The sequence below is a fragment of the Callospermophilus lateralis genome, chromosome 3 (genome assembly GCF_048772815.1).
Source record: "Callospermophilus lateralis isolate mCalLat2 chromosome 3, mCalLat2.hap1, whole genome shotgun sequence".
Classification (NCBI taxonomy): domain Eukaryota; kingdom Metazoa; phylum Chordata; class Mammalia; order Rodentia; family Sciuridae; genus Callospermophilus; species Callospermophilus lateralis.
Window position 1 is genome coordinate 89,627,953 of NC_135307.1, and position 15,158 is coordinate 89,643,110.

Sequence of the window (15,158 nt, forward strand, 5' to 3'; positions counted from 1 at the left end):
CATATATATATATATGTGTGTGTATATGACCTCTACATTATATATATATATATATATATATATGACCTCTACATTAAAAACTACAAAACACTAAGAGAAATTTGTAAAACATCTAAATAAACAAAGAGATATACCATGTTCACTGGTTACAGGACTGAATACTGTTAAAATGTCTATCTTCCCAAATGGATATATAAATTCGACACAATCCCAACAAGCTTTTTGTAGAAACTGAAAAGTTGTCACTAAAATGAATATGAAAATGTAGAAGTACGCTCCCTGATATTAAGACTTAGTGTGTTCTGTGTGGTCTTAATAGACATAAATAATAACAGAATAGCATAGAGTCCAAAATCAATCAATACACACATATTGTCAATTGATTTTTAAAAAGGAACCTTACAATTCAAAGGAAAAAAAATCATCTTAAAAAAAAAAAAAAAAAAGGGCAGGAGCAATTAGATACCCTTATGAAAAAAGCAATCCCACATCTCAGAAGGCTAAGGCAGGAGAACCACAAGTTCAAAGCCAGCTCAGCAATTTAGCAAGACACTACCTCAAAATAAAAAAATAAATAAATAAAATGGGCTGGGGATGTGGCTTGGCAGTTAAGAACCTTTGGGTCCAATCAATCCCTGCCATTAAAAAAAAAAAAAAAAAAAAAAATCAAACCATACTACATGCCATACACAAAAAGTAATTCAAAATTGATCATAGACTTATGCATAAAAGTGATTTAAAACTACAAAATTTGTTTTGATGAAAACTCTTCAAATCCTTGGGGAAGGTTAAGATTTCTTGGATGGGGTGCTCAAAGCACTAACCATGAAAACATAACTGATAAACTGGAATTTCAAAATTATTCAAAATTAAAACCTCTGTTCTTCAAAATAGAACATGAGTAACTAATATCCAATTCCAGTACCCATTATTCATTTTTTTCAAATTTTTCATTTAATACAATAATGAAGATAAATATGTTAAGATAAGCATGCCTCTTCTTCTTTAGTCTATATAGCTACACTTCTTTGAAATGACACAGAAATAAAAGGCAAGTTAGAAGCACATTTATTATACCCTAACCCAACTTAAAATAGAGTACCCACCCAGAAGTGTCTATGTAACCCTTGCCCCTATGACACTGGAACATCCCTGATCCAAACTGTAAAATATCAGATGCTGACTGTTCAAAACCATTGAGAAAAGTTATCCAAACAAAAATTTACCATGGGGAAACCCCAGAAAAAGTAATAGGGACGGAAAATTAAAACTTGTCAGTCTGCAAAAACAAAGGCTGAACAATGTTTATAAAATCACACAACGGCTTTGACAAGGTAAATATGTATCTGTTCTATATATCCTAGCAGGTGCCTCCTTGACATGTTAAAAATATAATTTTCAGGGCTGGGGATATAGCTCAGTTGGTAGAGTGCTTGCCTCCCATGCACAGGGCCCTGGGTTCAATCCCAGCACCAAAAAGTGGTGGCATATGCCTGTAATCCCACTGACTCATGAGTCTGAGGTAAAAGGATAGCAAGTTCAAGGTCAGCCTACGAAACCTAGTGAAGCCCTAAGCAACTTAGCAAGACCCTGTTTCAAAATTAAAACTACAAAGGGCTGGGGATGTGGCTCAGTGGTTAAGTGCCTCTGGGTTCAGTCCCTACTACCAAAAACATATATACACATAATTTCCAGGGCTAGGAATGTGGCTTAGTAGTAGAGCATTTGCCTGGCACAAGTAGGAACCTGGATTCAATGCCCAAACAAAACCATAATTTTTAGGGCAAAGAAAAGGAAGTAGAATTTTATAAATCTATGATAAATTTACAAAACTTATCCAAGCAGTTTTGAAAGTTAACAATGTAATTAGAACTAAGATTTTATACTAGGTTTCACAATAGTTCACTAAGGAAAATGTGAGATATTTTATTATATACAAAGCCATCTGAATTTGCTCTTATAAAGTTCAATATTCCATCCACAAATAAACTCCACTTAATAAAATTTTGTGGAAAATTTTTGTAAGTATCACTGTAAGAGTTAAATTATCCCATTCTCTATAAGGGGCAACATGCAGACACTTACTAAAAATTTTAATTTATATATCCTGACTCAGGCATTCCCATTTCTAGGAATGTATTCATTGAATGAACCCAAACATGTATAAAAAGTACACAAGTGTTTTTTTTTTTTTAAGAGAGAGGGAGAGAGAGAGAAAGAGAGAGAGAGAGAGAGAGAGAGAGAGAGAGAGAGAATTTTTTAACATTTATTATTATTTTTTTTTAGTATTTGGCGGTCACAACATCTTTGTATGTATGTGGTGCTGAGGATCGAACCCGGGCCGCACGCATGCCAGGCGAGCGTGCTACCGCTTGAGCCACATCCCCAGCCCCACAAGTGTTTTTATTAGCAGCATTATTTATAATAGTAAAAGACTGTCCCAAAATAACAGTTGAACAAATCATGGAACATAAAAAATTCAATGCTGCCATTCTAATAAGGGAAAAAGTATAGATATGTTCTGATATAAGTCATTCTTCAAATTATATTTTAAATAAAATGCAACAGATGCAGAACACTGAGTATAGTATGCTACCATTTATAGAGGGAGAAAGCAAATGGGAAGGAAGGAGAGGAGGAAGAGACAAAACAGAAGGAAGTAAGGTTGGAGAGTAGGAGGAGAAGAAGAGGTAAGTGTATATGCTTACTGTGAACAAAAAACCTCTAGAAAAGTTCAAAATAATTTAAGAGTAGGAAAAACCATGGGAAGGGCTTAGTTTTCATTGTATACCCTTTTTTTCTATTTTAATTTATATACATATTTATATACATACATACACACATATTATACACATATATTATATACATATACACATACATATACACATATTTATATATAGAGAATATATATACATACACACATCATTTACAGAAATCATTTTAAAGCTTTTCAATCTAACACATTTCAGGTACAAATTTATTCATAACAGCAAAACACCAATAACTTGAATATACATCAATAAGAATATAGTTTAAGAAATTTTAGAATCTATCATTTAGCTATATTTGCCCAAGTATGCAAAGACACACACACACACACACACAAAAAAAAAAAAAAAACAAAAACAAAAACAAAAAACACATACCAGGATGTTCACCACAACATCAATTATAAGTGAAAAGATGAAGTGTACAGTGTACCAAAATATCTATCAATAAATCGTGGTACAATATGCCATTCTATGTAGTCAGAATGCCATAAAATACTGTTAGGTGGGAAAAGCAAGTTTTATATAATATAATCTTAAGTTTTATAAACATTTCAAAAAGACAAAACACCTTCAAAATTTCTATAGATTTCACTAGAGATGTAGCTTAGTGTAAGAGCTGGCATAAATGAGGCCCTGGATTTGATACCCAACACTGAAGGAAAAAAACCTAGGTATTCTAATTCTAATTCTCCTAGAATTCAGTGCTCACTCTACAAATACAAAAACACAAGTCTTTTAAATTTACCCTTATTGATTTGTTCAATTTCACATTAACAGTAAAACAAAACAACAAAGCTTTGCCTTATATTTAATCTTTTCCTCCAAATGAAGTCTCTTAGCTAACAACTGCCTAACATTCTTTAATACTACTAAATATTACTAAATTGTAGCTGACATTACATGCCTTAGCATGAAGAATCAATGTTTTAAAAATATCTATTTTATCAATAAATGTAATTCATCACATGAATAGACTTAAAGATAAGAACCATATGATCATCTCAATAGACACAGAAAAATATTTCAAAACTACTCTATGCCTATGTGGATTTGACCATTCTATCTAGCTCCTAGAGGTGGAATAATATTGTGTATATTTCAACATGTGTTTGTGTGTGTGTGTGCGTGTGTGTGTGTGTGTGTGTGTGTGTGTCAGTGTGTTTGTAAATTGCTAGGGATTGAATCTGGAGCCCTGGGCTTATTAGGCAGTGCTCTACTACTGAGCAACACCCATAACCTTTGTGTATGTTTTCTTTCAAGTAGTGAGATGCTTTCAAAGTTAATCTGGGCTGGGGATGTGGCTCAAGCGGTAGCGCGCTCGCCTGGCATGCGTGCAGCCAGGGTTCGATCCTCAGCACCACATACAAAGATGTTGTGTCCGCCAAATACTAAAAAATAAATATTGAAATTCTCTTTAAAAAAAAAAAAAAAGTTAATCTGTGTTGGAGATTCTGGCAATTTAACTTGTTTTGAGATTTAATTAGTTGTAAAAATTTTCTGATAAATACGAGACATTCCTTTAAAAAAATTAAAAATAAATAAATAAATAAATAAATAAATATCTATTTTGGTTGATTTAGGCAGAATATCTGTAAATGCCTTAAGTGTCCTCTCTAGCACTCTACTCCTCCACCCTCCACCCTCCACCCACTTCCTTATCTTTTCCTCAAGGCCCAGCTCATGGCCTACCTTAACAAATCCCTCACTGATAAAGCCAATAAAATTTATCTCCCCTGTTAATACTAATACAGCATTTACTGAAGGAGCTATTCATTCTGTACTCATACTACTTCCTGGTATTATTGGTGTTATCTTCAAGAGTGTAAATTTACCTCTTGGTGACTGGAATAGGTTTGATTTTTGTTATTTGGTGGTTTTAGTGTTTTCCTCCATTTGCAACAGATATAAAATTAAGAATTTTTAATTTCAGTATCCAGAAAAAAAAATTTCCCCTAACATCTAAAATTAAGGGAAGGCATTCCCAGTTGACCGTTCTGTAAAAACAAGTTCTCACAACATTTAAATTCCCAAGTATTCCAAACATTTCCTCATCCCCATGGAGACAAAAAGATATCCTGACAACTCTGACCCAAGGACACAGATGCCTGTTTGGGAACATCATTCTTTACAAAATAATGTAAGTATAATAGTTTCCTTCATCAAACCACAATGGATTCTTTCTTAAAACAACTGCTAGACATCTATAGAGCCTTCGAAGGCCTAGTCCTTTTCAAATTCTTCTTTTTAAAAAAGGCGACAAAATCTGGAGGCTTTAGAATTTTTCATAGGCAATACTGGATTGGTAATTAGAGCATCTCTATGCACCAAGAAGACTTTGTCTACAAAGTTTTCTTAAAATGCTATTTAACAAACTCCATGTTTAAAAACAACACAACAAATGCCAGTTCAACTGCTTATTCCAAAGGAAACTCAAATCTATCTGATAGCTACTTGAGCCTATCTGAACAATTCTCAACCAACTTCTATTTTTAATTCAAAACCTACCATCCTGAAATAATTCAATACAATGCACTCTGCTCTTTCATCTAACACCCTTTCAAATAAACAAAGATAACTCTTATGTCTCATAATCTCTACTCAGGGGTTAAACTGGAATGAAGAGATGAAACAAAATTAGTCCATTCCTAGAAATTACCATCTTTAATGACACAGTATCCAAATTATTCTCATGTAGATTACACTCTTATGGAATACCCACAATATGCTTCTGTACAGAGGAATGAGCACTAGCCTGGCAACCATATCACTCTGATTACTGGTGATTGTGCAGACAACTAAAAATCTGAGATCAAAAACACAGAAGAGACTAGCCCTATACACAAAAGAATCTAGTTGTAAGGCTTTATTTTCATCTCAAATAATGTTCGTTTACCTTGCTAGTTTTGATGCAATTCTAAGCCTAAGATTTTTTTTCATTTTATAATGTTTTATTATTCCTGTCAACGTTGTGCTGTCTTTAAATATAACAGCAGTAAATCTATTTAAGTTTATTTAAGTATTTAAGGGATTGCTAACATAAGCTAGGGTCACATATTGAGGTGTATGACATACAAGGCCTCTTTCTTTTTTTTTTTTTCCTTTCTAAGTATGCTGGTCTGAATTTGATTTTTAAAAAGTATCCTGTCCCTATTAAGCTATTCTCTTTCTTTTTCATCTCTGACCACAGATCATACCTCAATTTTCGAGATTTTTTCTTAAAGTCTCTGGATGAATGAAATCTACTTGCCTAAAAGAATCTACTTGCAAAGCAACTAAAATCCTTTCTCAGATTAGATTGCAAGGTAGAGCATGTGTATATAAAAACAGTTAATGGATAAATTAATAGATGTTCCTTCCCATAACTAAAGTCATTTCTAGCTTACTTATAAATACCAAAGTTGAATGGCATTTTAAAAGTTAGCCCATAAAAGATACAGTAAGTGGTTATTGTCCCACTCCTCCAAATAAATCAAATACTTTGTTCTGAAGAGCAGTATTAAGTAAACAAATAGGAGAAATATATTCAAAAGAATAAAAGTAAACTCCATCCTGGCCAGGGCCTATGTCACTCCTGGGTAGCAAGTGGGTACTCAAGGAACCACATTAACTCTTTTGGAATCTTTCAGTAATGTTTATTTAGTAAAGTTTGTTTTCATAAGCACTCAGCTTATCATAGCAATAAAACATTTTTAAAGGCTGTATCAAATGCTTTAAAAACCAAGCTCATCAAATAACTATTGTTTCTTCAATATTCAGAATACCATGAAAGAATACACAAGAGTTCGCAGTAAGTCACTTGGGACTAAGGTCTTAGTATTTTGTCTTAAGTCATATGAGGCAATGGGCTAAAAGCTTAAGGAAAATCATTTCATAGAACATTATATGATTAACACCTTTAGATAAATGAATAAAGTGACGGCAAGGGAAATCTGAGGCATATTTCAAAGTCAGTACATGAAAGTATGGGCAAAGCCAGGTGCAGTGGTGCACACCTGTAATCCTAGGGTCTCAGGAGGCTGAGGCAGAAAGATCACCAAATTCAAGGCCAGCCTCAGCAATTAGCAAGGAAGGTCCTAAGCAACGTAGTGAGACCCTGTATCAAAACAGAAAAATAAATATATATATAAAAAGGGCTGGAGTTGTGGCTCAGTGGTTAAGCATCCCTGCATTCAATTCCCAGCATCGGGGCTGGGATGTGGCTCAAGTGGTAGCACACTTGCCTAGCATGCGTGAGGCACTGGGTTTGATTCTCGGCACCACATACAAATAAAAATAAAGATATTGTGTCCACCTAAAACTGAAAAATAAACATTTAAAAAAAAAAAATTCCCAGCATCAAGGGAAAAAAAAACAGAATGGGCAAGATACCTCACTGATTCATACTGCATCATTGATTTATACACATTATCTATTCAGAGAAATTCTTTATAAAGTATTGAGGACAAGAAAGTTTTTATTTGCCTGCAAATATCTGTTATTAAACACAAGAAGTCAGTTTCTAGCTCCAGTTCATCTACATTAAGTTAATGTTATTCTCTGGCCTCTTACATAGTGAGACTGAATCTGTCACTTTCATCTAAGATTTTAGAACTTAATATCTAACTCTGTAAAATTTGGTACTGAAAATCTGAATTTCCCTAACTGTTCACCGTAGAAATTATGAGATGATGAAAAAACAACAGCAATTAGGCCCCAATAAGACCTGGTGACAAAGCACTTCAGTTGGGATTCAAGAAACCCAAGTTTTCATCTAGTTTTCCTACTCAAAGCAAATCCTTACTAAAAGAAAGTTGTGCTGTAGCTTAAAACTACATAGGACCAAATTTCTAAGGAAAGTTACCCCTAATGAATACAGAATGTAACTTCTCACCCATTTAATACATCAACATTTTAAAGTCAACTATTGAAATATTGTTTTCTTTTAAAGATCTTCTATACATGATATGGATTGTGGATATTCTTTCCCTGAAGTAAATGATTATAACACAAGCATAAAAATATTAAACTTAAAAAAAAATCCCCACAAGACAATTTGAGGGAGTAATGCAAATGTTCTATATCCTGATTTGGTGGTAGTCACACAGATATACAAATTTGTCAAAACTTATCCAGAAAATTACTTCTACCTCCACAACACCTCAGTTAGTATCTATTCATTCATTCATTCATTCATTCAATAAAAATTTCAAGGCAATGTGTTAGATAGTGAAGATAGTAGCTGTGAACAAGAAAAAGTTCATGCACTCAAGGCGTTTACTGTCTAGAAAGAACACAGTAAACAAGCAATATAGAATACAATGGAAGTATGAAATAGGTGCTATTAAGAACATATAACAATGGGCTAGGGTTGTGGCTCAGACAAAGAGCACTCACCTAGCATGCGAGAGACACTGGGTTCAATCCTCAGCGCCACATAATCCTCAGCTCCAATTACACATAAAGTAAAATAAAGACATTGTATCCACCCTTAACTAAAAAATAAATAATTAAGAAAAACATATAACAAGTGCATATAACCCAGTTCTACCATCACAAAAGCATAATATTCTCTTAAATTCTCAAATTTTAAATTTCCCTTTCTAACCATAACATTCAGTCCTTTCATTTATATCAACAACATGACTTTTAATATCTCAAATCCCATGATATCCCCAGAATTCCTGTTTTAACTTTTCCTATGTCCCTATTTGCCTAGATTCCAAGGTTGGACACTATTCTAATATGGTCCCTCATTTCCTCTTCATTCTTCCATCCACAACCTCCAATCTCCAAGCTACTACCAGTCTTTCTAAAATAAAATCACTGATATCAATCCTTAGTTATTGATTCATTTAAGAATAAGGGGAGGGGCTCGGGAGGTGGCTCAAGTGGTAGCATGCTCGCCTGGCATGCGTGAATCACTGGGTTCGATCCTCAGCACCACATAAAAGAAAATAAAGATAAAAATAAATATTTAAAAAAAAAAAAAAAGAGTAAGGGCAGAGGTTGGGGTGGGGGTAGTTCAGTGGTAAAGCACATGTTCAGAAGGAACAAGGCCCAGGTTCAATTCCTGGCACCAATAAACAAGAATATGTGAGTGTTTGCTATAAAAAGCACATATCAGGATACAATATGAAAGGTCAGACATAATTCTTATCTTCTTGAAACTTACATTCTGGTGGGAGAGACAGACAGGCATTTCAATAAGTAAATAAAGACAATATAGTAATTACAAATTGTAATAAGTGCAATAAGTAAATAAATGGGGTTCTTTGACAGAGAATAAGAGAAGAGCATCTTTTAGAAAAAAAAAGAAAAAGAAAAAAAATCACTCTAGGAAAAGGTAAGAGCAAACAAACATGAAAGCCTTGAAGCAAGATAGAGCCTGGGCTTATTTTAGAAATAAGACAGCTGGGTGTAGTGGCATATGACTGTAATGACAGTTATTGGGGAGGCTGAGGCAGGAGGATCACAAATTTGAGGTTATACTGGGCAATTTAGTGAGATCCTACCTTAAAATTTTTTAAAAAGGGAGGGACTAGGAAATGTAGCCCAGTGGTAGAGTGCCATTTTGTTCAATTTCTAGTACAAAACAATGGGGGAGAAGGGGAGACAGGACAGTATGGCTAAAGGTGAATGAGGAGAAAGGAAATGAGGGAAAAATATAAAGGGCTAGACCAGGCAAAGTCATAAAGGGCTTGTAAAGTCAATGAGGTCAGACTTTTCCAAGTACAATGGGAAGCCTCTGAAAGATTCAGGCAGGAGACTATTATTATTATTATTATTATTGTTGTTATTATTATTATTTTGGTACTGGGATTGAATCCAGGGGTGTTTTATCATTGAGCTATAATCACAATCCCTTTTTTTTTCATTTGAGACAGGATCTCACTAAGTTGTAAGGGTGTTACTAAGTTGCTAAAACAGGCCTCAAATTTGCAATAATCCTGCCTCAGCTTCCTGAGTCACTGGAATTACAGAACATGTACCACTATACTCAGCAAGACTGTAATCTTATAAAGATTACACTAGTTGCTCTATGAAGAATGGACTAAAAGATGGCGAAAGCAGAAGCAAAGAAACCAGTTAAGAGGCCATTACAGTTATCCAGGCAAAAGAAATTTAATTTCAGAAATGCAACAGAAAGTGGCTTGATTGTCAGAAATGTCTGTGTTCAAAAGCTGTGGTGAAGGTGTCATCTACTGAGACAGGGATAAGAAAACTCTTGATCTGCCTTTCCCCTTTCTTCTCTTAGAACCTGGTCCTTCCTCTCAGAACAAGACACAACCATTGTCATAGTGCTAAAGTCAAAAACTGGAGATCCAGATGTCATCTATTTCTTCCCATTTCCTAATCCATCATAAAGATTTTTTTTGTTGTTTTTGTGTTTGTTTGCTTCTACTGTATTTCCAAACTCTCTCTTAAATTCATCTTCTTCACTCCAGCTCCAATGATATTCTATCTAGTGCAAGCTATCATTAACTATGGTTTGGGTTACTGCAGTGACTTCCTAATTGTTCCCCTGTTTGAAATACCTATTAGACATCCAAGTAGAAATGATAAGTAGGCAGCTGAATTTATGATTCTGGAGTTCAGACATGAGATGACTAGAGACTGAACACATACAGATTATATTTAATTCCAAAGAACTGGATGAAATTACCTAAACAGAGTATGTAGTCAAGCAAAAGGAAAGAGCTTAACACCATATCAGGAGATATCTTCTAAGATAAAGAAGAAAATCCAGTCCAAGACAGAAGGCAAAAGTTCTAGCAGATCACCCCAAATGCCCTCTGGATTTCCAATTTTTCTCAACACTCATGATGGACCCAATAAACCACCCTCTCCTCAAAACTAGCTTAGTTTTGAGCTAGTTGACACTGGATATAACTTTTATTTCCTAGGCTGTTCAATTTCCAGGTCCATACACACAAATGTACATACACACACTAATCCTCAAAGATCTTATCCATTTCTATAGCCTCAACTTATAACTTCAAATATCTAGCTAAGTGTTATTCAAACTGTGGCCCACAAACCAGGATTTCAGGGCATGCTTGTGGGAAAATGTAGATTCTTGGACCTTACTCCTCACTGCAGACCTACTGAGTCAGTTCCTCTTGTGATTTTCTTTTCTTTTCCTTTTTTTTTTTTTTTTTGGTGCTGGGAATTGAATTCAGAGTCTCATGCATGCTAGGCAAGTGCTCTATCACTATCACCAAGATACATCCCTAGTGACACTTAAGCAATGGCTTTTATAATATAATTTTATCAATAACTCATACATATTATTTCATTCTAACTTCATGTTAGGTGATATTAGGAATATTGCAAATAGTAGTTTCACAAATATATATATATATATATATATATATATATGAAAGAATGTTAAGGAAATCAGAAATTATAAACAAGGGTATGACTAATTGAAGTGGTTAGAGTTCTTAAACCTCTACATTTGGCTCATTTTTATTATTTTTGTTTTCTCCTGCCTCCAATGGTGATTTAAAATACAATGGTGATTTTTTTTTTTTTAAAGAAAGAGTGAGAGAGAGTGAGAAAGAGGGAGAGAGAGAGAATTTTAATATTTATTTTTTAGTATTTGGCGGACACAACATCTTTGTCTGTATGTGGTGCTGAGGATCGAACCCGGGCCGCACGCATGCCAGGCGACCGCGCTACCGCTTGAGCCACATCCCCAGCCCTACAATGGTGATTTTTAAAAAATCTAAAACTAAGCTTGTTTTGCTTAACAGCAAAGTATTAGTAAACGGTAAGCCAGTATATTACTCCACCAGTAGAATAAAATTGAAAATAACAGCTTTGAAAAGAAAATAGCCAAGTCTTCTCTGGGGTCAAGCAGATAGAGAGATTCAACTTAAAAAGAGTAGTTATGAGGCTTAACAGTCGTATGTTTCTATCAGTTACATCACTCAATCTTGAATTAGTATATTATCTGTGACACTAGTCTATGAAGCTATATTACACTATCCACTTACTATTTTTGCAAAGTCCAAAGAAATCTAATGTTATTTTTTGAAAAGTAAGAGTTTGCCACATAAATTGCAACTCAATTCCTGTACTATTGTCTTCAATTCCAAATTAGTAGAATCCAGATGAGGTTTTATTGTGCCAATTGAAGAAATATATCAAAGCTTTAAATAAATAAGCCATATTATTTATTTAAAGCTTTGACATAACTCTTCTTCTGACCACAACATAGTTTCTCCATTCCTTCCAACAAATAAAAAGCACAAACAATCTTTTTTTTTTTTTTTTTTTTGAGCCAGGGTCTTGCCATGTTGGAACTCCCGGTATCAAGCAATTCTCCTGCCTCATTCTCCAGAGTACCTTGGCTTACCATTAAGAAGAAATGTTTCATGGCTGGGGATGTAGCTCAGTGGTACAGTCCTTGGTTAGCATGTCCAAGGCATTGGGTTTGAATGCCAGCATGCCCCCCACAAAAAAAAGTTCCAGTTGCTTAGAAACTTTTCACATCTTCTCCTTCCTTATAATCTTATATACATATATATGTGTATGTGTGTATGTATATATATATATACATATATAAATGTATATATATATATATACACTCACATACATATATGTATATAAGTACATCATTTTATTTGTTCATTTGTATGTGGTGCTGAGGATCAAACCCAGTACCTCACATGTGCCAGGCAAGTGCTCCACCTCTGAGCCCCAGTCCCAGCCCCTCATCCTCTTAAATAGATTTTTTGTAGTATAATACCAGTAGTGAAATGAATTTGGAGAGCTATTTGAGGTAGAGAAAAATAGGAAAGCAACACTGGCCTTAAGCAAACCCTTATTCCAACTTCATCCCTATCTGGATTCTACCTCCCAGCCAGTCTCTCCAATTTGTTGTTGACTCATTTCCACAGCTCATTCTGTTGCTCATAAAACAACACTCAATGTCTACAGAATTAAAATACTTGAAGAATGTATCTTATTAAAACTGCAAACCAATGAAACTTCATTAAGAGCTATTTACCACACACCTTTCTATATGCAGCTGAAAACCAAACTGATAAAACATAATGCCATGGTAGATAGTGGGATGTTTCCTATATAACTCTCCACTAAATGCCTGGGAAGGGAGGAGCACATCCAGAACATTCCCTAACATTGCCCCCCACTTCTTATCCTCTTCAGCTTGCTTTCTCCCTATGGCCAGACTACTGACTCAAATTTGCTCACTAATTCTGCCTTCCCATTCTCTCAAAATACAAGAGCAAAGCATAGATTCTGATATTAATTAATCGGATTGTTCTGAATTGAAATGTCTAGAAGTCCCTGCTTCACCTTTTCAAAGCAGCGACAGATGATGGGTTTCTCCATTGAGGATTAGGCCTTGTAATATCAAGATGTTATAATGAAAGACAATTCCTACACCCCACATCTGGATGGGACTTGACAGCGGCAACATTCCCTGCCACTAGGAGATCCCACCCGGCCAGCTATGCGATACAACACCAGGTGCTGCGTCCTGGATTCCGACCATCAAGAGGGGTTAGCACTGCGTCTATCAGAAAATGGCTTTCTCCAACCTCGCCTCAGCTCCCACATCAAACCACCTAATAACATCCCCAGTTCTTTCTACTTCAGGATTGAGACATGCATGCTGGAGCTCATCAAGACTAATAAATGACAGTCATTATATTTCGTAGACTTGGCTGGCAGGAATGTGGGTGACGACTAACTTTTCATTCGGAGTCTTCCTTCCAGATCAATCCATATGACTTCCCCCTCCCCAGAGCCGCCATAGGGGGTGAAGCCCCGCATCCTCCTGAATGTGGTAGGGAGGCACAGGGGGGAGGACAAAAGGAACTTGCCCACAAGGACTTACAGATGCCAGTCGCTGAGGGGTCTGGGGCAACTCGGTGCTCACTTCCATCCTCTCCGCACCCTCGGCCTCTTCATCCGCCATCTTAAGGGAAACTAACGCCCGCGGTTCTCGACCCCCGGACAGAGGCGAGCGGAAACCTGTAGCCAGTCGGAGTGACGAGGAGCGACACTTTTACGACGGACCCTGAAGTCGGGTTTGACGCAGAATAGAGGAGCGGCTTCCGGTCCGCTTCCCGGAAGCAGGCGTAGCCAACTGAAGGAGCTGGCGGGGTTTTTCCCTGAGGTTAGTCGTAGTGCCTGTTGACTTGAATGTTTATCTGGCTTCGGTGCTAGAATTTCTTGCATCTACTAGGAAAAAAACAAATTCAGCGTCCATTTTGAAAGGAGGAAGCTGTCTGGGAGAACCTCTCCTGGCTGGCCGGGTTGTTGGCCTGGGGCTGTTTTGTCTTCTGACATACCAGTATACTCCGGATACTACAAAATGAAAAAGAAAGCACTCACAGCTCTTCCACCTATAGAAGTGTTGCCTTGGGCACTTGCACCTGTGTATAATGATCCTCAGCTTTTGGGTGGGGGTGTGAAATTCAAAAAATGGCAACAGTCGTCTGGAGAGGGAGGATAAACTGTTGCATTTGCATTATGGAATATCATGCAGCACTTGAAAAGAACAAGATAAATGGCGAATCTAAAGCATACCAATAGGTCTCCACCTCTGATGTGGAATGTAGGAACTGTTGGCATGGTTGGCGTTAAGTTTTTGATTCTAGAGGAACTTGAGTGACAGTCTAATATGAGTATGCGACGTCTCTTAATTCAAAGAACTCCTTTTCTGAAAGTAACTTTGCCATGATGAGGGAATTAAGAGGGAAGTAAGATTCCAGCCAAAAAATTCATATCAAGAAATTATTCTTGGGCTGGGGCTGTGGCTCAATTGGTAGCGCGCTCTCCTGGCATGCGTGCGCCTGGGTTGGATCCTCAGCACCACATACAAACAAAGATGTTGGGTCTGCCGATAACTAAAAAATAAATATTAAAAAAAAAAATTCTCTCTCTCTCTCTCTCTCTCTCTCTCTCTCTCTCTCTAGAAAAAGAAAAAGAAATTATTCTTGGAGATACTGGGGAAAGATATGATTCTTGGAAGATAATTATTCTAACTATGCAGGGAAGAAGTAAAATTGAAGGTTGTTTTTCTTACAGAACATTTGTTAGATTTATTTGATCAAAAACTTGAGGAGGGTTTATATAATAACTTTACTCTTTAGAAACTTCAAGATTATTGAAAGGAATGGGGTAGTCAAAATTCTCAAAAGAATATCTTAAGACAATCTGTAAATCCTAATTTATGTGTTCTGTTTTAAGTTATCTCCAAATGTTAAAAAGGTAGGTTTATGTGAAAAGATTAAGATAAATTAAGTGAGAAAAAAACAAATTGCCACAAACAATGTGCATTTACACATATGTGCATATAAATATGAAGGCATAAATCTGAAAAGGGAGAAAGCAAACTAATAAAGCTCCAAGGGCCAGGACAAGGATTGG

General features: G+C 35.9%; 1 protein-coding gene across 3 annotated transcripts in view; it reads right to left on the reverse strand.

The window, feature by feature from the left end:
* The window catches only part of Ubr1 (ubiquitin protein ligase E3 component n-recognin 1), a 152,052-nt gene extending 138,290 nt beyond the window's left edge, over nucleotides 1–13,762 (reverse strand). For 2 of the 3 annotated variants that reach the window (XM_076850653.2, XM_076850652.2), the window contains exon 1: nucleotides 13,621–13,762. In XM_076850653.2, coding sequence (XP_076706768.1) covers nucleotides 13,621–13,701 — 81 coding nt within the window. In that variant the 5' untranslated portion in view covers nucleotides 13,702–13,762. The remainder of the gene's footprint in view (nucleotides 1–13,620) is intronic. The other variant, XM_076850654.2, reaches the window with a different exon arrangement.
* Between the last annotated feature and the right edge of the window lie 1,396 nt (nucleotides 13,763–15,158).